At 40.7% G+C, this 24,974-nt stretch overlaps 1 protein-coding gene across 1 annotated transcript in view; it reads right to left on the reverse strand.

Moving 5' to 3' along the window:
* Nucleotides 1–778: 778 nt before the first annotated feature.
* Nucleotides 779–24,974, reverse strand: part of bean1 (brain expressed, associated with NEDD4, 1) — a gene marked incomplete at both ends in the record, with an annotated part of 36,839 nt that continues 12,643 nt past the window's right edge. The window contains 3 exons of the mRNA XM_079248569.1: nt 779–1,154; nt 10,700–10,841; nt 11,111–11,314. Of these exons, the coding sequence (XP_079104695.1) occupies nt 779–1,154; nt 10,700–10,841; nt 11,111–11,314 (722 nt within the window). The remainder of the gene's footprint in view (nt 1,155–10,699; nt 10,842–11,110; nt 11,315–24,974) is intronic.

A 24,974-nucleotide genomic window follows, 5' to 3' on the forward strand; every position in this document is an offset into this window, starting at 1 on the left:
CATGAGGAGGAAGGCTCTGAGCTACATGTTTGCTGCTGGTGTCTACTTTCAGCATCGTTATTAAAACCACAGTTCTTTATGATGAACACTGAATATGTTAAGACCCCTGTTCTCTGGTGACAGATGCACACTGTAAGAATTTAGCGTTATCTTTCAGAATGACGCACAATGCTAAAAAGTCCTTTGTTGCTTATTTTGGTTGCTGTGAACATAACTGTCATCACAATCTTTCTTTCTAATAACTAGGATCTATTATCTCACGGGAAGCTAGCAAACAGCACGCTGCTCTAATGTTAACACCCTACAGAGACTTTAGATGTGTGTGTGTCTGTGTGTGTAAGGTCACAAAAATAAATGACTGAGGGATGATACTCGGTGTGCTTGTGGATAATCTACACAGTTGAAAATCAGTTTTTCTTCATTTGGTACCTTGAACTCTACAATACACATTTCCTACATTAGTCCTATTTTAAGAAACAAAAACATTTAAAACATAGAAAAACGGAGCTAAGCCATTTAACAGCTGAGTGTCTGTCCGAGGGAGCGTCACTGGGATGAGTTGTGATTCCAGTAACGCGGTGGTACAACGCTCTGACCATCCTGGCTGCTTGGCAGTCCACAGTGAGCCGTAGGTGTTTACAGATGTGTGGAAAATCCCACTGGTGTCCATTTCCTGGTATCCCAGCTGCTCCTAACGACCATTTCCCCACATCGGAGTGTTACTTTAATTCAACTGGGGACGTCCAAGAGCTCGAGTGAAGAAAACAAATGAACCGTCCTACGAAATCTGGTTTGCTGGGAGTTGCTGGGAGCTTCCGTCATCCCCCCTCTCTGATTGGTGTTTATAAAGGTCACATGGCATGAGAGGGAGGGGCTGTCCCTGCTCAGCCAGCACTGACTCATAAGGAGGCGCTGCCTCCACTGGGAAGGAGATGGATGCGATGTGTTGGTGCTCCTGCAGTCCCAGTGGGTAGTGGGAGGGGGAGAGCCAGGCAGCGCTGGCTGAGGTCTCCCCACAGTGCAGAGAAGCATCTGGACTGAGCTGCTCCTCTGACTCCACCCCACCCTGACAGGGGTCCAGCAGAGAGTATGGAGGTGGGTCATCTGTGGGGATGTAGATCTGAGTCGAACCAGGTCCAACACACTCATCATAGCTAGAGATGAAGAAAAAAATCGACATAATTAGTGTTGTTTGTATGAAGATGACAAACCTAAAAGAATGTTGAAGCACAGATTTATTCTCTACTTATTTTTCTTGCAGAACTCATTTCCTTCGACATGTGGTTGCTTAACATCAGTCTGCTAATTTTATTCTCAGACAGTATTTAGTTTTCATTAATTTGTAAGACATCTGTCGCAGAGGTAATAAGAGATAAAGATTGATGACAAATAAAAAAACAATGAAATATTTTGTAAATGTGTTAGAATGACTGACAAGTCTGACATGTACAAGTACAGAGGACAGTCGTCATCAGAGGCCAAAATTTTTCCAGATAAAAACAAGTTTTCATCTGTGAATGGATCCGGACTTCTAAGTGCTTTTTACCCAAACGGTGTTCCAGCACAGCGGTTCCACAATGGCTTTGATTGTATCTGCACTGGGATGTCATTGACAAAATAGTGAAGGAAAAATAAAGGTTATCAGGATATACATGAACTACTCCACTATAACTCCAGTGGCACAAAAAACCACACAGTACACGGATAAGAACGGATTGGATCCACCAGGCGAAGCTTGTTAACACATTTTTAAAATTAATTAATTTATTTAAGAAATAACATATAGCATGAGTTTGTTACCCGGCTACATGTGAACAAAAAGTCACGACCTCGAGATCTACTAACCTGCAACTTTGCAGAGTTGCAGGCCTCTGCAGAGGCCTGGCAATGAGCCGTTCATATATCAGATACTGTGTGTGTAAAGCCTGTTACATACTTCACGAGAAGCGAGAACTTTTTTCTTGTTCTCGAGGCTCCGAGAAGAAAATGACGTCATTTTGTTCTCGCGGACGTGTTTGAGGACAGTTCTTGACACACCGGGCTGCAGAACTTTTTTTTCTTGCGGGGCTGCGAGAAGTATTGTGTGATTGGTCGGACATTGGAGGTGGGCGTCGTTAACACGGAGAAAGCATGACGCGGAGTTGCTGCTTCCGTGTGTTTGCTGTTGCTGGCAAAACGGATTGTTTTGATAAAACAGCTTATCGAGGTGGTGAGAAAGTGCGAACATTTTTACATGTAGCATTAAAACACTCGGACCCAGCCGCGTGCACGACCCGCCCTGCCGCGGACGAAGCTGCTCGTTAAATATGAAACTAGAAAAACAGAGCGGAAACCTCCGCCAAGCACAATGTCAAAGAATCCTTTTAAAAAAAATCCTGGATCCAAACGGTGATCCGGATCACCACCAAAATTTAATCAGTTCTTCATTTTTACATTTGCAACAACTCTTGAAATATTTATAAAAATCCATCCGTAACCTTTTGAGTTATCTTGAGCACAAAGACGGCGGGGAAAACAACCTCCTCGGCGGAGGTAACAACCGGGTTCATCGCGCATAAAAGCAGACATCTGCCCCCCGCAGTGATCCCTCCCCGCTGCAGACGTGCTTCTCGTGGAGTATGCATGTACCTGCCGAACAAGACGTTTTTTTCTTGTTTTTGTAGCCTCAAGAACAAGAACTTAGTTCTTGCGTCTCGTGGAGTATGTAACAAGCTTAAGTGTGTGTGAACACAGAGCAAACAGATGCAAGCGGCTCATTCTCAGAGCATAAAGAGAAGATGCACTACTAATTACCTTTTTATTTGGAATTAAACAGGTCTTAAAACTCCCATGTAAAAGCATGGACTGAAAGTAGAATCAACAAACCACACAAGAAGCCCACAGAATCTTTGTCAACTGACTGAACCTCTCCTTTATTACCAGCAAGCTGCAAATGGTGAGTAACCACCAGCAGAGATGTGTTCATCAACTCTCTGTCACTAAGAAGTTACATAATCAGTATATCTGACAGAAAAAGCCGGTGATGGTGATAAAGCACTTCTCGGATAGAATCCAGTCCATAAAGCCAAATTCTGTACTTGAGCATGAAGTACAGAAAGATTCATGATGTAAAAATCCTACTTTTCAACATCAATGCATCGTGTATTCCAGCAGGAGCCAATGCTGGCAAACACACACTTTCTGCCTCCAGAAAGCTGACTTCCTGATGTTCTCTGGATTTCTACCAAGCTGCTCCTCCACTGAGCAGAAACAGGGGAGAGGATGGAAGAGACTGTAAAATAGAATAACACTAAATGGAAAACAGAATGATGAAACAACTGTGTGTGCGTGTGGCAAATGGCAGATGAGGATGGGACAACAGGAAGCAGTAATTCAGTGTAACTCAATCAGCACAGTGGTTAATTAAATCAGTCTGCTTCTACTGCTGCAAGCGGGTGTTTACAGAGGTTCTCTCTCTCTCTTTCTTTCTTGGCTCCATGTTTCTTTCTTGCATCTGTGTAATAGACCTTTATGTCCACATCATGCATTGCTCCCGACCGTAGACCAGTCTGCACGTGCTTTAGCAGTCGTTCAGCATGGACATCCTCTCCCACACCCTAACCATTACCAGTTCATGCCTAACCCTAACCATTACCAGTTCAGGCCTAACCCTAACTATTACCAGTTCAGGCCTAACCCTAACTATTACCAGTTCAGGCCTAACCCTAACTGTTACCCGGTCATGCCTAACCGTTACCAGTTCATGCCTGACCCTAACTATTACCAGTTCATGCCTGACCCTAACTATTACCAGTTCATGCCTGACCCTAACCATACCAGTTCATGCCTGACCCTAACCATACCAGTTCATGCCTGACCCTAACCATACCAGTTCATGCCTGACCCTAACTATTACCAGTTCATCCCTAACCATTACCAGTTCAGGCCTAACCCTAACCGTTACCCGGTCAGGCCTCACCCTAACCGTTATCCAGTCAGGGTTAGCAAGCGGGTGTTTACAGAGGTTCTCTCTCTCTCTTTCTTTCTTGGCTCCATGTTTCTTTCTTGCATCTGTGTAATAGACCTTTATGTCCACATCATGCATTGCTCCCGACCGTAGACCAGTCTGCACGTGCTTTAGCAGTCGTTCAGCATGGACATCCTCTCCCACACCCTAACTATTACCAGTTCATGCCTAACCCTAACTATTACCAGTTCATGCCTAACCCTAACTATTACCAGTTCATGCCTGACCCTAACTATTACCAGTTCATGCCTGACCCTAACTATTACCAGTTCATGCCTGACCCTAACCATACCAGTTCATGCCTGACCGTTACCAGTTCATCCCTAACCATTATCAGTTCAGGCCTAACCCTAACCGTTACCCGGTCAGGCCTCACCCTAACCGTTACCCGGTCAGGCCTCACCCTAACCGTTATCCAGTCAGGGTTAGCAAGCGGGTGTTTACAGAGGTTCTCTCTCTCTCTCTTTCTTTCTTGGCTCCAATTTTCTTTCTTGCATCTGTGTAATAGACCTTTATGTCCACATCATGCATTGCTCCCGACCGTAGACCAGTCTGCATGTGCTTTAGCAGTCGTTCAGCATGGACATCCTCTCCCACACCCTAACCATTACCAGTTCATGCCTAACCCTACTATTACCAGTTCAGGCCTGAACCTAACTATTACCAGTTCATGCCTGACCCTAACTATTACCAGTTCATGCCTGACCCTAACCGTTACCAGTTCATCCCTAACCCCAACCGTTACCAGTTCAGGCCTCACCCTATCCGTTACCAGTTCATGCCTAACCCTATCCGTTACCAGTTCATGCCTAACCCTATCCATTACCAGTTCATGCCTAACCCTATCCATTACCAGTTCATGCCTAACCCTATCCGTTACCAGTTCATGCCTAACCCTATCCATTACCAGTTCATGCCTAACCCTATCCATTACCAGTTCATGCCTAACCCTATCCATTACCAGTTCATGCCTAACCCTATCCGTTACCAGTTCATGCCTAACCCTATCCATTACCAGTTCATGCCTAACCCTATCCATTACCAGTTCATGCCTAACCCTATCCGTTACCAGTTCATGCCTAACCCTATCCATTACCAGTTCATGCCTAACCCTATCCATTACCAGTTCATGCCTAACCCTATCCGTTACCAGTTCATGCCTAACCCTATCCATTACCAGTTCATACCTAACCCTCACCATTCCAGCCTGACTTTGATCCATCTTCAATCAGGTGATTGTGATTGTGAATCTGAAGCTATTACAGTGAATAAGCATGGGCTTTTGATTATTTTTGTAATTACAGGTTTTAATAAGTTAAGGCCCTGTGATGGACTGGCGAGCGGTCCAGGGTGTACCCTGCTGGGATAGGCTCCAGCTTCCCCGCAACCCTTCGTCAGACTAAGCGGTTAGGATTATGAATGAATAAATGAATAGGCTAATTAAGGCTGTTTATTCATAGGCTGAATCAGTGCTGATGTGTGTGTGTAACTGCAGATGTTAATCCACACAGAGGAATAGTTTAATTCAAATTAAACTTATTGTGAAGCACATGCAGGTTTACGTACCTCTTCATCGTCGGAAGAGAAACATTATTTTCTGCTTTAAAAGTGAACTTTTGGAATATTCTTTATTCAATGATTATTATTTTATATTAAGCAGTTTTTTTCATGAAAATATCAGACTTTCTATTAAACTTTCTCTCTGTAACGCCCAGATTTTATGTTAGTTTTGGTGAAACTGACCTTGTACATTTGTGAAAACGGCCTATTGAGGTGAAAATTGAAGCCAGTGGAAAGTTTGCAGCAGCCACGACGAGGTGTAAACACACACTGTAAACCCCTGTGTCTCTGGTCTCTCAGGAGTAATGTGCTCCTCAGCTCCCACTGAGGATTTCTGCTGCGTCTGTCTGCACAAACCTCACACTAGATAATGAATGCAGAGTTGGCACATTTGTGTGAGGTGCTGTTATGTTTGTTAGCTAGGTGTGGCTGCAGTGAAAAATAATTTGCTCCCCCTGAGATGCATGCTGGGAGTCACACAACTGGCTTCTGTTTATCCACGGGTGTTTTTAGATTTTTCTTTTAGATCCATTATGTAAATTGTTTGAACAACTTTTAATATCCATCAGTAATAGACATTATTGCTTCGGACCCTTTCCCCTTCGCCTTGCCTCCATGTTCTTTGCTTTCTTCATGCGAACCCTGGATCTTACCTACTGGCCCACAGCTCATCCATCTACAAACGTTGGATACTCTTGTTTTATCTGTCCTAACATAAGCTGGATCTGCATGATTAAAAGACATGTTTAGTTGACAGACTGACCTTTTTGGAAAGATTTCTAATAAATCCAGTCATTGGTCATTTTGCAAATGATTGCTGCCAATCAGCAGATCATTGAGAGTAAATGTTTCATCATCATTTTCCTGCATGCTTATTTCTTTTAACAATAAGCCCACCTTCCTGTAGACCGAGCCAGTGCAGCTTGTTTCTGCAAGTGGAAGTCAGACACACACAGGTCAGTAGAAAGGGAAGACCTCTGGCATCTATTCATGCAACGGTTGTGACGCTCCACAGAGATGAGAACCTGACAACTCTAGCTGCAGCATATGGTCGAGTGTATCCATGTGAGTGGGTGTTTTTATGGGTGTACGTTATAGTTGGCACTGCTCTGCTTTTTACCACTGAGAGAGGAAGAGAAAGCACATAACACAGTCGAGGTGTGTGCGCAGGAAAGACATGATTTGATTTTACAAATTTCATCAGATGCTGCCCAATATAATGGTGTCCAAAAATACTTTTGCAGTTGTATATACGGGAAGGTTCATGGACATCCACTTTGCTTTCTGAGCTAAAGCCTCCAGGGTTTCACAGCACAAAACATCAGCACAAAATCCAAATTTACATGTGAGGTTTTATTTATTTAACCCCGAGAGCTTCGTACAGGGGAAGATATGAGACAGAACATCTCTGTAAACACTAAGAAGCACCGAAGATCAATGGGAGAAACTCAACTGATAAAAACTGTATTAATTACAATCGAACAAAACACGGTTCAACCTCGAGGCAGGATACAGAAATGTTAGAAAAACATGACAACAGTGTCCAGTTTGAAGCTCTGGCTAATCTTTCTGCTAAAAGCATGACAGCATGGTGCAGAAAAAAAGTCACATTAGGATATAATTAAAGTGACGATTGTATTGATAATCAGAATGCGCTGATAGATTTTTGAGAGATTTCCCTGCAGAACATCTCTAGTAAAACATGTGTAAAACGTCCACATTCTTATAAATTTGGGTTTCTTAGATGATGACCATGAAAATCTTTTACTGAGTTTGGAGTGATCCTGACAAAGTAACGCATCTTATTTCTGAAACTTCTGTGGCTCTCTTTAGAGACCAAGCTCACACTTACATTTTAATGTCAGAGAGAAATTTTTTTTTTTTTTTTTTTTTTTTTTTTTTTTTTTTTTTAGTGTATTCTGCTCGCTGTCTGGCAGCAGTTTGCAGCGAACTGTCCAGCATCAAATGGCTAAAAGACAAACGGAACAATCTGAGTTGCATGTTTCCTGCTGGAGAAAGAAAACACAAATTACACAAGAATACAGGACTTTGTTTATAATGGCTTAGCCCACATGTGAGTTAGATTTGTTCCAACCCATCTGCTTATTCAGTTGTGCTCATATGTATTCATCCCCTTTCATTAAAGAAAAGGCTGAATTTACAACAGTCACTCAAATAACTGGAGACTTAAAAAAGGAACAATAACTAAAAATTTGCAAAAATATTATTTAGTCATATAAGACACTGTTTTTTCATTTATTTAAGTTGAAGAAAGAAAAAACAAACAAACAAATGTGTCCTGGACAAATGAGAGACTTTTCTGTTGAACAGTGGGACAAAATACCTGTCAACAGGTGCAGAAGTCTGACTGAGAGGAACAGAAAACACCTGACTGGAGCGGAAACATTAAAGGATTGTTCAACTAAATATTACTTTATAAGTGATGTAATATGTAATAAATTCTTATTTGTTTGCCTTAAAAAATATTTCTCTTAAACCAGGATTAGAAAATAATGTAATAATTTTCACAAAATTTTTATTTATTATTACTTCAGTCAATTTCAGCTTATTTTACAGGCAGCTGTTTTATTCCTTTTTTAATGAAAGGGTATGAATAAATATGAGTACAACTGTAGAAAACACACAAGAAGTCCTTAATTCTGCTTTGTGAGAGCAGTTTTTATGACCAGGCTCCACCAGGAGTGGATAAGTTTCAGATTGCAACCAAATTAAAAGCCCTTGTTTTGTCTTTCACTTCTAAACACATAATAATGAATGAAATTCAATCAGGATGCTCCACCTTCTGCCACTGACTGGTTTCTTCATTTGGGCCTCGGAGGATAATGGCTGCTTTAAATTCAAATTTTATCTTCACATGATTTTATGCTGATGGAAGCGCTGCATCTAAAACTGTCGAACAAATCTAGCTGTAAATGCAGCTTTTAATGGATCAATAGTGCAGCAGTTTGCTCCACTTGCCTTTTATTATGAAACGCAAAGAAGAATACGATAAATGCGTGTGTGTGTATGTGTGTGTGTGAAGCTTGCCTAGCTTCTCCCTGAGAGGAAGCAGAAGCTTTCAGTCTCCACAGGTGAGCTACTGATCCGTGAGTGTGAGTCACTTCAAGGTGAGAGTGCATGCGTGTGTATGTATCTGTGCCTTCTACTGGTGCAGGTGACTGTGTGTGTGTGTGTGTGTGTGTGTGTGTTTGTATCGGAAGCGTTAGCGTTCACAGTCCCAGTAGGTAAGCTGTTGATCTGAGTTCTCTGAGTTTCCCTCAACCATCTGTGGCCCACACACACACACACACGCACACACACCCTGCAGGAGCGTCACATGACTGCAGCTACCTGCTTGTTGACAGAGTACCAACCATCAACTTGCCAGAATTATGGTAAACAAAATGTATCCTTTCTATGTATGTGATGATATGTGTGTTTGTGTGTGTGTGTTGGCTGCAGTCCCATCATGCTGGCCAAAAAGTCCGGCTCTCACACAGGCAGTCCAGAACACTCTGGTTCTCAGCCAAAGTACTGACGTAGCTCGCTAGCTCCCCTTTCGTTCTTCTCTCTTCACGATACCGTTTACTGTTCCTCTCATGTTCCTGCTAAGTGAGCTGAAACAGTACAGAAGCACACACTTTGTGTGTTCACAATTTTTCTATTGAATGGAATCACCAGAAATCCCTTCGGGGTTGAAGTTGCTTATTGCAACAACTTCTTGGCCCACATAAGGCCAAGCATCATTTAAACACCACTAAACCCTGCTGCTTGCAGCTGCATCCCTTCAGAGATGATGTATGTGTCCTGCAGGATAATGCATCGTCTGTGTTAACAACAAGAACACAAACACAGGCTTTGTTAGGCTTCCAGACTACAACCCCAAGGCTGGACTGTCTTTAAATGCAACATAATGAATGTTTGCCAAAGAACCTGCAAGAACCGTGAAGCACTGTTGAATCAGCATGAACGGAAATCCTACGGCGCATCAACAACTCTGTGCTGAGTCGGCTGAAACTTCAGTACAGGAGTGCAGAGGTGTGGTAAATGACCAAAGAAAATCAATATTAGTTCAGGTCTTCTTCAGTTCACATGTGAGGAAAACAACATATTCAAAATAAAAACATGAGAAAATCTGAAAAAGACTAAATAGGTGTTGAGACGGGAGATTGCAATTACGCTCTTGAAAAAAAAAATCATACTCTAAATGTTAAACTGTAGGGATTTAGAGACATGCCATCTATCCTCAAACAGGATCATTTGGAATTAAGAAGGAATCTTTAAGGCAGCGCAAAGAGGAGGAGGAGGCCCTTTCACACTGCAGGGTAGGGATTTATGTGAATTATTAAAGTTGCCAATTAGGCCTGCTGACATTTAGATCAAAAACACCATGACATTGGCTTTTAGCAAGCTCTTTCTTTCCCTCTCTCCATCACACAGACGCAGAAGACTCACAATCATTTCGGCACCCTTCTAAAGGGCACCAAAGGTAGCAGAGCTCTTTAATAAATGGATTACCACAGAAGATGGGTCAAACTAAGTAGACTGAGAGCAGTGGGGGACGCAGGATGAACGGTCAGTTGCATTTTATGCTGACATTTGATATAATTGCCAAAAGAGGGTCTACTTTCTTATTTTGCTGATATACTGTTATTTATGGAAGACTTAAAGTTTATACAAACAAATGAACTCAGTTCTAATTTTTTTGCACCCAAGTGAGCAATTAGGTTTAACAGCTTTTTCAGCTCATTTAATGGAAATTTAAGAAGAAATCTGAATAAGCAGAATGATTTTGATCTTTTTCTTACTGATTTTCATGGAGAAAAGTAAATATAATATCAAATAGATAAAACAGGATCAACACATAGATTAGAACACCATAGATCAGGGTTCTTCTAATCTGGTCTTTAAAGGCCACTGCCCTGCAGGTTTTAGGTATTTCCTCTGCTTTAACACACACTGCTTCATAAGAAGCAGACTTCAGTGCCATGTTCTCTGATTCTGCATGTGTCTGTTCGAGTCATTCGTTTGAGTCGAGTGATTGCAAGCAGAGAAACGGCCAAAGCCTACAAGAGAGTGGTCCTCTGCGACCAGAGCTGAAGAAACCTGCCACAGAATGACACCGGGACTTACCGTGGCGGTGAGTCGGGATACAGGTTATTGATCTGTGACAGATTATCTCTGTACGAGTCAAAATCTAAACCTGGAGGAAAGTCCTCTATGCAGCTAGATCTCAGTTCCCCCGCTGAGCCTCCATAAGAAAAACCGTCTGGTCCTGCAGAGACAGAGACATGAAGCTAATGTTGAGACATGATCTCATAAAGAATAACACAACAGCTTTTACATGTTTCCTCAGTAGATTGTTTGACAGTAAGTTGTGTTTTTACTCCTACTTAAGCTGCTGGCGTGTAGCTTCTTCATGGCATCTACGCCTGATTCATATGTGAAGTTGCCAGAATCAACAGTTTACTTGTCAGTCAGTTGCCTCATTATTAATTCTGTGTCTGGCTTGGCAGAAAATCAATAGACATCTCAGAGACTGACCATAGCTTGCTCGAAGGTGTGGGTTTCTAAGTCGACTGTCTTTGCGCAGGCTGCCAACGATGATGGTGATGCAAGAGAGGAAGAGGACGAGACCTATAACAATCCCGGCCACCACCAGCGGAGACACCAGGAGAGATGCCTCCCCTCCTGACTCCCTCTCACTCCGACAGTCTGGGTACTCCCCATGGCTCTGGTTGGAGCTCACTGCAGGGAGACAGACATATATAGAGAAGGTCAATGTGTGTGTGTGTGTGTGTGTGTGTGAGCACACAGTGTGTTAATTTGACTTAAAGACGAAGAAGGTGGAGCCTGAGAGGGATGATACTGGTTTAGATAATAAGCATCTTGAGAATTGTGAACATTCATCTAAGCTTTAGATTGGTTTTGTAAAGAATACTTCTGGTTATTGTGAGTAATGTTCCTGTAATGATGGAATGTTTTTATATGGTTCAAATGAGGAATTAAATACCATAATAAATATTCCTAACCACATGAAGCACAACTGCATAAAAACGACACACTTCCAGCAAACACAATCCAAAATCTTTGATTTATTTGGCTTTATGGCAGCTTTTTTAAGATAATTGCTTCCTTTTATAAGATGTCAGCATGAATGTTTTCTTTTAAATGATTAATGTAAAGGTCTGCAGATCGATACTGTAATAGCGTTACCTTCTATTACAGATATTTATTTCTGCTTTCAGCGCTCGTATTACAATATCAATATTTTTTAGTAAACCAATAAAGCAGCCATACTGCCAGGATATTGTCTGAAAGATACCCAGCAAGTCGGAACTACTTTTTCTTACTCCCAAGACAGTCATGGGAAAGATGGTGTTAGCCATGTCTGGAGCTATTTCAGCCACACAAACAGCAACTATACAGGATGTGATGCGTGTGTTGGGAAAACCGTGAGTTGTTGCGTGGCACCACAAACTTGAGTAAAAATCTGAAAATCAATCATGACACAGATTATTATGAGGTTATGATGAGGCAATCCCAAGAGGTGGAGAGGCACAGTTGCTGCTTGGGCGAGACAGTCGTCACTGGAGTCCTTTGGTGCTGTAGGAAAGTACCATCCAGGTACAGAGAAAGAAAACATGGAGCTGATGCAGACGTGCTGCACTGAAGGTGCTACATGTCTGCAATATGTCCTAAAGGTGCTATGCTGAATCATTTTAAAGGTCCCACATGATACAAAATTCCCTTTCTAAAGGTTTATCAGTCATGTGTGTCCCCATGTTCTGTGTGTGAAGCCCCAAAATGAGAAAACTCTGTGATTTCTCTCACTTGCTTGCTCCACCTTGTTCTCAAACGGGGAAGTCTGAGATCTTTCCCTTTGTGACCTCACCAGGAGCTGAAGGTGCTACCTGTACAGTCAGGGTAGGCAAGGTAGGCAGTAGGGCTGTGATGATGTGCTTTTGTCCCAATTCGATTCCTATTTTTTGGATGCAGATTCGATTTAAATTGCGATTCTCACGATCCTTCAATATTGCTGATTTTTGTAGATTAAACACAAAAAACAGTTTAAAACTTTTTATTTTTTGCTCGTCATTTTACTTGATTTCAATTAGGAAAAACCACACAGTAGCCAGACCATCATTCTGCTGCTATTATGCCCAAGAAGAAAAAACAAAAAAACATCAATTTTAAAATCATGAAGCAAAAAAATCCTGATCAATTTTTTCTAATTGATTTTCCACCTATAATAGACAGTGCTCCAAGGCAGAAAGAACTAAAGAGAGTCATTCCGTTATAGTAAATTAATATATTTGACTTTTTATCATTCTTATCTTTTGATATAAACTTTCACATGATAATTGGATAATGAATGAATGAATGATAATTTCCTGTAGCCTGTAGTTCCTATCGGTTTGATACTGATGGCATTTGGTGCTTTTCATCGCTCAATAAAAAAATGACTCAACAGCACCTCCTCCTGGCCAGGTAGAGAAGCTGCACAACTCACCTTGCGCTGTACGGTTGAGGTTGTATGAAGGTTTACCTTCATGACAACTGTGGGGGGAGTGAATTTTTTTTCTAACTCACCCATTTAAAAGTAATTTAATCTCAAAATTCGGCATATTGGGGGGCATGTCCTTTTGATTGACAGGTACCCGATCTCCCGCTTCAAGTCAAAAGAACGTAGGACAACCGCGGTTTTTAGCCGGTTAACAACGTTACTTAGCTTTAGCCTGCTTACCTCCATTAGCTGGATAGCTCCCATTATCTCGGGGTTAGCTCGGTTAGCTCTTAGCTACAGAAAGCTCAGAGTTCGCTCGATGTCAATCATCCACCATGACGCTCACGGTCCCCCTCTCAGCTCCACCTCTTTGCCCATATTTGTATTTTCCGGGTGAGACCACGGACATGACGCTGCCAAGATGGTGACGGTAGGAACCGTCCACCGAGCTTCAATTCAACTCCTCAGAAACCTACGGGTGATGTCACGGAGGCTCCGCCCATCTTTTTATATACAGTCTATGATCTTTACCCAAAGGAGGCACTCACGCCTCATCCAGTCTTTTCAACAATCCAGTTGTTTTGAAGTAGGTGTGTTGGAGCAGGGAAACATCTAAAACCTACATTACAGTGGCCAAAGAGGACTGACAACCCATCTCTGGTCTTTTGCAGAAAGGATCCATGTTACTTCCCAAATAAAAATAGAAATGAGCTTTTAAGCGCGACACAGTTTTGACCAGGTTTATTTTTCTGCTCGTGGTCGATGACACTAGGATTCCATTAAAGAGATCAACTCCCTGGGGAAAGCTGATCCTTCAAGACATTTTCATGAATATTTAATTATGGCTGAAAGCAGCCATGAATAAAAGCAGTGAAATAAAATGCTTCCAACAACTCCAGTATAAAACAGCATTTACCAGTAAATTTGATCAACTGAGTGGAAATTTAGGTTTCATCCTCTTGAAGTTTTTTCACACTGGATGCTGGAGATCCTGAAACTCTGCATGTTGGGGTGTGTCAGTGATGAGTCTGGTTTTATGATAACAGCAGTGCACGTGGGGGTCATGTTGCATCACTGCAGTGTTGCCATGCACACACGGTCCTGCCTTCCTCTTCACTCAGCCCCTCTTTCCAGCTAACACTCCCCGAGGACTTATTCCATTTCAGTGTGTGACAGATAATTAGAGCTGGAGCCTACACACACCGTCATCATTATCATTAGATTACAGAACAATACTGTTCGTCTCTGTTTCTATTTAATGTCTCATCTGTCTGTTTTGCCCATCCACCTTCTGCCTGCTTGTCTCCCTTATGTCTTACCGCCTGTTGCTTTGAAACAACCATTGTATAGTTTCAGTGTGTGTTAAATCTGCATTTGTTTTCACAAAGCTCCAACTGAATTGCTTCTGATGCTGATATGCAGGCCCTGTGTCACAGATAGCAGATCTCATGTTTGAACCAACACTGATTTGGCTTTAATTGGAAACTTTTTGTAAATTTGTCCGTTCAGTGATTATTCAACTCACTAAATCAGTCAAGTTTAAATTTTAAAATCAACCTCAGTTGACCAAAGTGCTGTACAGAGCAGATAAAATAATGGTTTCCATTACTAATGGTTTATGGTTTCCAAGACTTCAATATGAGGCAGTATGACTGTATTTTGCAACAGTATTTAGCTTTTGAGAAGCTGTAATTTAATAAAAAAATCTTTGAAATACTTAAAAGGATGCTTGTCTGTTTTTGATAAATTTATGAGAATTAGAACATTTTGAGTTTGAGAATAAACGTTTAAATAAAGTAATTTATAAAAAAAAACAATGATACATAAGGATAAGAATAAACCTGCTCCATCTCTTTTGTGGTGTGATCCTATCCTGTAAAAACTTTGGCTACTAAGGCAGATGACACGATTTAAACTTAGTTTCTGGTATATTTTTTATTTTAAATGGGAAATTATCCACATTTTCTATACCTACACAGGCACAAGGAGAACACTCCCAACCTGTTCCAGCTTCTGAAATGTCAAATTCTGTCATTTGGATCTTTTGGATTTACAAAAAGAATATTAAATGCCTTTATATACCGATCACAAGACTTTATAACCAAAAAATAGAACTTCAGACCACATTAAGACAACTTTTTTCCCCACGCAATTATTTGTTTTTTATCATAGACCGTATGTGAAAGATGGACGGAGCCTCCTGTGGTTAAAAGTGAAGCGGAAGTGTATAAAACTGCAGTTCCCCCTTCATCCACTAGGGGCTGCAAAACAGAGCAAATCCCCATAGACTCCCATGTTAAAAAGACCAACTTCACAGTAGAAATAAAAATGTTTACAGCAAAAATAAACATGTTTACAGCCTGGTTCAAAAATCCATTTTAGGTTTCTTGGTCAGGTTTACCTTCATGACAACTGTGGGGGGAGTGAATTTTTTTCTAACTCACCCGTTTAAAAGTAATTTAATCTCAAAATTCGGCATATTAGGGGGCGTGTCCTTTTGATTGACAGGTACCCGATCCCCCACTTCAAGTCAGAAGAACGTAGAACAACCGCAATTTTTAGCCTGTTAACAATGTGACTTAGCTTTAGCCCGTTTACCTCCGTTAGCTGGTTAGCTCCCGTTATCTCCTGGTTAGCTCGGTTAGGTCTGAGCTACAGGCAGCTCAGAGTTCGCTTAATGTCAATCATCCACCATGGCGCTCACAGCCCCCCTCTCAGCTCCACCTCTTTGCCCATATTTGTATTTTCTGGGTCAGACGACACGCATGCCCCTGCCAAGATGGTGATTGTAGGAACCGTCCACCGAGCTTCAATTCAGCTCTTCAGAAACCTACGGGTGACGTCACGGAGGCTCCGCCCATCTTTTTATATACAGTTTATAGTTTTTATTCAATCTGAGTTTACTTGACTAAACTTGAACGACACTGTCTACTGGCGACCTGTCCAGGCTGCACCGCGCTTCTTGGCTGATGATTGCTGGGATTGACTCCAGCTTACCTGTGACCCTAAATTGCATTAAGCGGGATAGAAAAGTAATGAATGTTTATTCAGCTTTAGCTTCCTAAACTACTTGGTTAGGTTTAGGGAAGAGATCATGTGCAGGTTTAAAATAGACTATTTCAGAATTGTTGATCCAGCTTGTTAAGAAATAACATAATATGCTGTTTATCACTTCACTTATGTAAAGTCCTGGATCAATAAAACTGGACCTAATGTTGCCAGTGAGAATGGGACAAAACAAAAAGGACCACATGTCAGCCATTTAAACCTTCTAACATAAATCAACCCTAGAAAGAAAACAGGTGCGGTCATGCCTCTTCTTTGGCCATGAACCAGGAGGATGGGTCGGCTGATTTAAAATAAAATATCTAAAGATAATGATCAGGATTGGGATGTAATGACACAAGCATTTTAACACAAATCAATGAAGTTTAGATGTGCTGATTGAGTTCTGGCTGCTAATAAAAGCAAAAATATAAGCAAAAGTTTATAAGTTCCTTTAATATGTAGCAGCAGCAGCCCGTTTCTCTTCAATTCACATGTTCAATCAACAGAATTTACTAAACACTTCAGAAATTGAGGATATTAAGAAGCAACAAGAACCTTTTTCCTTATATGCAAATGTACAACGAGTTCTTAGTGGAATAAAAGGAAGGGGAAGTGACCCAGAGGAAGATGTCCATGCTGGAAACAAACGTCTCCTGCTGCTTTTCTCACTTTCTATCTCTGCACCGAATATAAAGCAGGAGGAGCAATCAAGACCTCTAAATGTTTTACAGTCACAATAGAATTTTCATTTCACTTTCTGTGCTCCTTCATTGCTTAGCTCCCGTCTCTTCTTCCCCGGAATGGCAGCGGATGTAATTCAGTTGTCTATAGTAATTTGGTTTCACACAGATTCCCCAGAGGAGTGAAATGTTCTCTCACCCAAACGATTCCCACCAGACCTCTTTACTCTCGCTTTAATGTCTCCTTTCCTACAGACTTCTTTGTTTTTCTCTCTCTCTCTCTCTCTACTAACTCAATTTTCTCTTCATTTCACCTCTCATCTCTTCCTCATAAACTCCATTTTGTCTCGTTACCCCAGGAGATAACTCACATAGAAACGTATAATTGTGCAGATTTGAATTCATAGACCTCACCGCCTTTGACTCAAACACAAACTATACAAATGTTTCTCATTATTAATTCGGAGCTGCAGAATTAAATCCCTTCTGTCCCATTTTTTGTGGATTATTTAGGTATTATGTATTAAATCTAACATCTATAACCACTCTGCCATTTTAAGTTGGTGAAACTGCTTGTGACTAATCAGCACTAACCTGGAGCTGCAGGCTTTTATTTTATAATACTCCTTGATGCAGAGTTTCTACTTTACTATCCGTTGCATCTTTTCTGCATGGATAAACCAGCTCATTAATATTTTAAGTGAAAGGCAAAGTTTTAATTTCTACTTTTGCAACATGGTAATAGCATGCCATGGTTTGGACTTTTTGTGTCTTTTGTTTCCTGTTTTATTTTGAAGTTCTTCCTGTTTACTCCGCTGTGTATTGTAGCCCATTTTACTTTCTGTTCATTTGCTCACCTGGTTTGATCCTCTGATTTGCTTCACCTGTTCCTCGGTGTATTTATACTCCTTGGTTCTCAGTTTGTCTGATCATCCTGGAATGTCTCTGTCCTGTCTTCCTTTCAGTCTGTTATTTTGGATTAAATCTTATTCCTGCATCGTGTCTACCTACTGCCTCTCTGTCCTGCATCTTGGTCTCCACATCTCCACAAACTCTGACAAAAAAGCATTTTCACAGGGTAAAATATAATTATAATATGCTGCAAACTGACCTAGATCATAACCTTCACATTATGTCACATATATGCTGGAAGGTTAAAGAGCTATCTCCTAATTAATTCAGTTCAGAGATGTTTCCAGTTAAAGTGTTAATCCCTTCTGCATCTACTTCATCAACATAAGCTTTTGTTCACAATAAACTGCAATCAGCGCACACATGGGACATAATCCATCTGGTTCGCTCCATCTGGTCTGTGTTATACCAGCGATGCAAACTCTCTGATTAGATATGCATGCAGACTAAACCAGGTGACATTAGTGTCAAATAGCAATAAAAATAACACTAAATTATGATATTTTCAGCTTTATTTCAGATGTCAGATTCAATTAAATTCCCAGTTTAAAATATCAGTAATGCGAAACTGTCTGATGACACTGAATATATAAATGACGACATTCTGTGTCATTTGCATTTTACTTTTGCTTTTCTCCTGGCATTTAGTTGTGAGCACAGACACAGGTCTCACACACACACACACACACACACACACACAAAGAGCATAAAGGGGATTTGAATTATACGTCAGGTGATCTGGTGTGTTGGTACAGACGATTTCATGACGCCAGGCTGCTCGTAATATCCAGAATATGTTCACACTGCAGTTAGTGTGATTTTATTGTCCTGTTTAACTGTTGCTACTTTTAAAACCCGATTTAAAGAAAAGAAGAGAACAAAGTAGGAGAGGGCACAAAAGGCAAGCACTCATTAATTTTCAGGTTGGTTGGTAAGACGCTGGAAAGATAAAGGGAGAGGATTGTGGTAATAAAAGGTGATACATTTCAAAACCCTGAGGGAACCGGACACAGCTGCACTGAGAAAGTAGAAACAGAAAAACCGTTTGAATGTGTCGAAGATTGTGGGGAGTTTAAAGGTGAAATTATCAACCTGTACAGGTTCACCTTATTAAATAAATCTGTAATAAAGAGCAGAGCTGCTTAACAAGATCTTACCTGCAGTATTCAGCGTGAAAAGATGTAAATGTGTTCAACTTTCTTCGCTTCGTTGCAAACATTCATTGTGTAAAGAAGAGACGGTGAAAATGGTGACAAATCATGTCGGGTCACGTTGAAACATATGGAAGATGAGAAATCCAACATTAAACCTAAACTTACACACAGACAGAAGCTGAAAATGTTTGTTTGTTGCCTAATGTGGCTGTTTTGTCCTTATTTTTCTCCATATTGGTTGCTGCACACACACTGACCTTTTCACCACTGGGCTACTGCTGTGTGTGTGTGTGTGTGTGTGTGTGTGTGTGTGTGTGAGGGTGTGTGGTTATGTATAATGAAACAGCAACAAATGTAATTCACTTTGACAGCTTGTCACTAAAGTTTATTGTTGAAGGAGAGCCCTCCACCTCCACTGCAGTTGTCCTATAGAAACGCTGGTTTGTTATTCGGCACTTGACACAGACCCTAAGCTGCGTGAAGCTTATCTACGACTTCCTAATGAGCCCGAGTCCAAGTCGCCTTGAGCATGAGGTCTGCTTTTACAGTCAGGAAGGATTGGAATCAAAGAGACACAGGCTTAGAAATGTGTTTGACTTGTGAAGGTCAGTGTTTGGCCACTGTACCGGGTTGTGTTTTCAGCCCTGTCAGAGCTTTATACCAACAACCATCTCGAGTCACGCTTCAGGTCATTTACTCTAAATGATCCAAGACAGCAGCTGCCATGCAGCTTTATCCTAACTACTCAGGATCATATCAGTCTTAATTCCAGGTTAGTTTTTTCTTTCCTGAAATGACTGTTGGATCATCCATCTGTTGGATCATAACTTTAGTTTATGATTAAATACTTTAGTGGATATTTGAGAGTTTTATGCAAATTAGTGAAAATAATCTATAAATAAGGAATAAACTCAGCTTGCCATATTTGAATAACACCACATTACCTGTTATGATTATCAGTTCCATTTCTTGGTAATTAGGGAAACTTGGTGCATTAGAAGTGGGAACATGGTAAAAGCACAAAGCATGAAGGATAAATCTGGCCAACATCGGGGAGTCACTGTTTCCTTTTGCGTGGTAACAAAGGCGATTGCGTCAAACTGAGTGGATTTCTCTGAATAAATACTGACATTTGTGCTCTGCAAAGAAGGAAGGAAATCTGCAAACCCAACTAGATTCAAGTGTTGCTACTTTTCTCTGAGAGCAAACTGCTTGTAGAGGACCTATGGTGTTGATTTTTAGGCTCTTATTCTTTTCTCTGCTGGAACTGCACCAGCGTAGCTTTGCATGACTCACAATAGTAAAAAAAAACTTAAACTTGCCACTGAAAAACCCCTGAATTCTTGTCAAACATTACTTTGTTTGAAAAGTTTCAAGGTGAGCAAGAAATCTACAAGGTCAGAAAATGTTAGAATCCATGTTGTTTTACCTGAAATGCACCAAATGGTCATTAAAATACTCTGAAATTTAAAGCGTCTGGAAAAGAATCGTGCTTTATTTCATTTAAATGCACATCAGCTAAGATGTACAAGCTAATCAGTTTTATTCCTAATAACATGTAACTTACATGGCTGATCACATAAACAATCATCTGTTCCAGAGAGAAAGTTAATGGTTAATACTTGATATTATTAAAAAGAATCACTAAATCATATTAAATTAAAGTCCTGTGTGTGGAAAGGATGGTTGAATTTGTGATCTTAGCACTGTCTGCTGTAAACTCCTGCTGTCTGCTTGGTGATGTTTAGGTAAGGATTTGCAGCCCTGTTTATTGGATCCTGCTGTATAATAACACACCTGTTGTTTATGGGCCGACTTGGACTTAAGACAACTTTCCGTCTCCTCGTGACAAGGATTTGCAGGAGTTTGATTTGACTGAATCTGCTTTTGTATTTGCTACTGTGAGGAAGAAATGAATGAAAAGTGTTTTTAACTGTGGTGCTTTGGTTTTTAAATATTTCCTCCATCTGTTTGAACAATCGCTGTCGAGTTGTTTGCAACTTATTTTGCTTTTAATTTCTCCACTTTCTGTAGAAACTGCCCTCAAACAGGCATATTTTCATCAACCCTTTTCATAAGGAATAAAGTGTCCTATCTGGAACCACTGCAGGGTTTATGATTAAACCAGTCACTTCGGTGGTGGAGCTGCGATCGGTACAGAAAGGTCCATCAGTCAGTCTCTTTCCTTTATCTGTAATAAAATTCATCTGTTCTATTTATTCAAAGTTCACATCTGATTCACTTGACAGGTGGATGGAAACATCCATTGTAAGTCTGCAGATTGCAGCAATTTAACATAGCTGCAGCTGAGCTTCACTTTGTTGCAAACTAAATCACAAAAAGATGAGCTCATGATGAAGGTGCAAACGTTCCTGAGTAACAACCTTTTATGTTTTCATTCTTTGCAGATATGGAAATACATATTGAGGTCATTAAAACCATGAATATTGACAATGCATGATGCGTATGTGTTCCCATGTCTGCTTCCACTCTTTATGCATGTATGTGCATTCATTTGTGGTTATCACATACAAGTTAAGATCATGTGGTATTGACTGATGCTGCATGTGCTGTATCCTTTCATACATTAGCTGCATGCATCATAAAAAAAAACATCAAGTGGCCATTGAAATGCAGTCTGACAGCTTGTCTTCATGGGTTAAAACCACCTTCTCTTCAACATGAACTGCACCACAGGCTCTTCTTTTTACTGAACATGCACAGAATTCACAACAGAGGAAGAGAGGTTCCTCCAGGAGGAATGTTTGAGAAATGAAAATAGACTAATCTTGAAACAACAATGTCAGATGTAAAGATCAGAAGAATGACGCCATGCTGCTATCCTTTTTTTTAAACCATAAATCCTCAAAACTTTACTTTTTTTTACTTAAGATTTGTTTCCTTCAGTAAACAGAACATGTTTTAAATGCTTGACTGAAAGGAAATGAAGTTGGGAATAAAAGAAGTTTACGTAGAGTTCGGCATTGTGAAGAGATTAATTCCTAAAATGCAAACATCAGAGCATTTTGATCAAAGAACACTCGGTACTCTGACAATGCTGGATATTTCCTGTATTTATCTCCCAAAGTGGGGTCCGTTCATCACTTCATCTGACCTTTTCCTCATCTCTCTAACAAATTTACATTCCTCCTTCCATCTTTCCATGCCTTTACGATCCTCATGGCAGCGGCAGCAACCCATGCAAAGCATAAACAAACTGCATCTCTTTTCATGGCACACAGCAGCAACATTGATCTCTTTTCCTCAAGATCGGTTTAGGCTTTGTCTGTCCACCATGAATCACTTCAATGACCAAAACAAAAAAACTGTAGAAACTTAGTAGAATTAAATAATTCCAATGAATGCAGACCAAAGCCATGATGAATTACAGATTTCCTTGGATCATTTTGCCTTGAATATTCAATATAATTAGATTCTGATGGTGGTTTTGCACCCATCTGTTTTGTACAACATAAGATAAATATGTTTTTTTTCGGCTTCATCAGCTGTAAAGTGGAAATTCGTGTGGTTTACTTTGTGTGAACAATTATTTGAATCACATTTTCACAAGTAGAAATTCCGACACTAAGCAGATATCTGACCCACTTGTGTATCATGTGTGGGATTTCTGTGTGGGCTGCAGATCTGAGTGAGATCTGATGGTGTTTACTGACCCTCTGTAACCCAACCCAGTACAACGTGCAATTTCTTGGCAGTCATTTGTTGTAGTTTTTCATATTTAAAAAAAAATGAAGCCAAGGAAGAGTGGTTGCTAAGGTAACAATTAGATTTTTTTCTTACTTATTTATACATTCATTTTCATAATTGATCATCCAGCTGTTGGTTCCTCTGACAGAGGTATTTGTGTGCAATGCATGGCAGCTGTTTCTGACTGCAGGCATTTGAAGCTGGTGTTGTTGCACATCAGGGCAAAAAACACAAGCAATGCAAACATAACTTCCACAGTTAATAAAGCTCAGTATGTCATGGATGCTTTGAGGTAGATGTCTTAAAAAAAGGTCAGATCTTCATCTAATCTAATCTAATCATCTAATCTAGTTGTTCAGATTATTCAGATTCCAGATAATAGCAGCAAATTTTATTCAAGAGGTGTTTGTTGATTTTATCCTTTCTCTTACTGAATATCTTTAAAAGATTAAATGAAATACATAAAATATTTAGAGCAATAAGAGGGCCTTGCGATGGACTGGCGATCTGTCCAGGGTGTACCCCGCCTCTCGCCCAATAGATACTGGGATAGGCTCCAGCTTCCCCGCGACCCTTCGTTGGACTAAGCGGTGAGGATAATGAATGAATTTAGGCCCATAGGAGCTGAAGAGAAAAAGTAAACGGTCCATAAGGCCTCATCCTGCTACACTGAAGCACACAAAGATGCTTTTCAGAATGCAGAGGTGTAATTGTTCAGGATTTTGGACCAGAGACATCTCTGTAACAAACTGCCCACACTGCGGTCCAGACGTAAGCCCACACCAGATACTGACCCAGTTTTATTCTCTTGGAGAAGCTAGCTAAAACTAAGCATTTATCTCATATGAAAGTGGAGGTTAATTAACCCTTTTACACAAAACAATCCATATCCATACAGTTAGACTGGAATGCTCATTAAGGTTCATTAACATCATTGCAAGTGTCTGGCCACACAGCTGGGTTTTAAAGCCAATTAGTCTAAGTGATACTGAAATCATCTGCAGCTCAGCGGGCAGCTGTTTCTCATAGGGTAGTGTTAGATTGGATCAGTTCGGCTGTCTGAAGCGAACAACCTTACTCTACCGATCCCAGCAGAGCGTCTTCCCTCTGCTGCTTCCCCCCAGCTCGTACAATCCAGCTGCAAACTGCTAGCATGCCGAATGAAATGAAGAATAAAATGTTTTTAGCTGTAGAAACACAGCCGGGTTAAGAAAACAACCCTATTTGCACATATGAATCACTCACAGGCAGCCTGGAAAATGTAACTATCTCATTACGATGTGAAATACAAAGAAAGCTTAGATTTTATTTTGATAAATTTAGTTACTCAAAATTATATCAGACCAGCTACACCCTGATGTGGCAATGAAACCCTGTAAAGCATTTCAAGCCAGCAGTTTGTCAGAGTAGAAAAACCAAAGGTTCGACCTTGCAGACTTAATCTGATGGCACCTGTGGGATGTGCTGGAACAAGTCTAATGCACTGACACCCCACAGCTAACAGGATCCAAAGGAACAACTGCAAAGAGCCAGACTCCACGAGGGAGGTCTCGGGCCCCGTGCAACATAGCCGTTTTCCATGTACGAGAGAAAACTACACAAATTCAAGCAACCGTCATTATTGTGTCTTCTGCACCATGTAGGCTGATCTCTGGATTTTTGTTGCCATGAGCCATCATGTGAAATAATAAACCAGATTTACTGCATTTAACACGTGTTTATGGCAACATATGGTTATGAACTCGGAGGCTTTAAAACTACACAGGTGAATTTTAGCAGATTTTCTGACTGAGGTGTTCAACGACTAATTAAACATCCGTCTTGCCTCCTGTCTCTTTCTTTCTCCAGTCTATTCAAATCTCTCATCTCTTGCTTTGTCGTTTTTGCTTTATCTTTCTCCTCCCTTCCTCCAGTCATATCCTATTGCATGTCTTTGTTACCTCAGTCATGGTGCATCTTCAGAATGGCTGGTGTGTTTATAGCATTTAGCTGGCGTTTGAAGTTAAACTCGGCTGAAACGTCACACGAGGTCCTGGATGAAAATATTCTGTGCGGCTTCTCAGCCTCGGGACGCTGTAGACAGACGTAGCACGAAAAAGTCCAGATGCAGAGGTATAAAGTTACATAGTGCTTCCTTAACCTGATAGACTGCAACGACAAGTTGGATGCACACAGTTTCATTTTGCATCTATTTATGGAAGAACTTTGCTCAAAATCATGGTGAACACAATTTGATTATTCTGTCAGAAACAGAAGACTGCTTTAGACATATCACATCGTAATAACTTATAAATATCCCAAAAATGGTCTTAATTTCTTTGTTACATTTTCTTAATGGGCCAAATAAAGATGTCACATTCCAAAAGTTGGACTTTTCTGACCATTTTGTCATGGATCCA

Source organism: Telmatherina bonti, assembly GCF_933228915.1.
Source record: "Telmatherina bonti genome assembly, chromosome: 11".
In the NCBI taxonomy this organism is placed as follows: Eukaryota; Metazoa; Chordata; class Actinopteri; order Atheriniformes; family Telmatherinidae; genus Telmatherina; species Telmatherina bonti.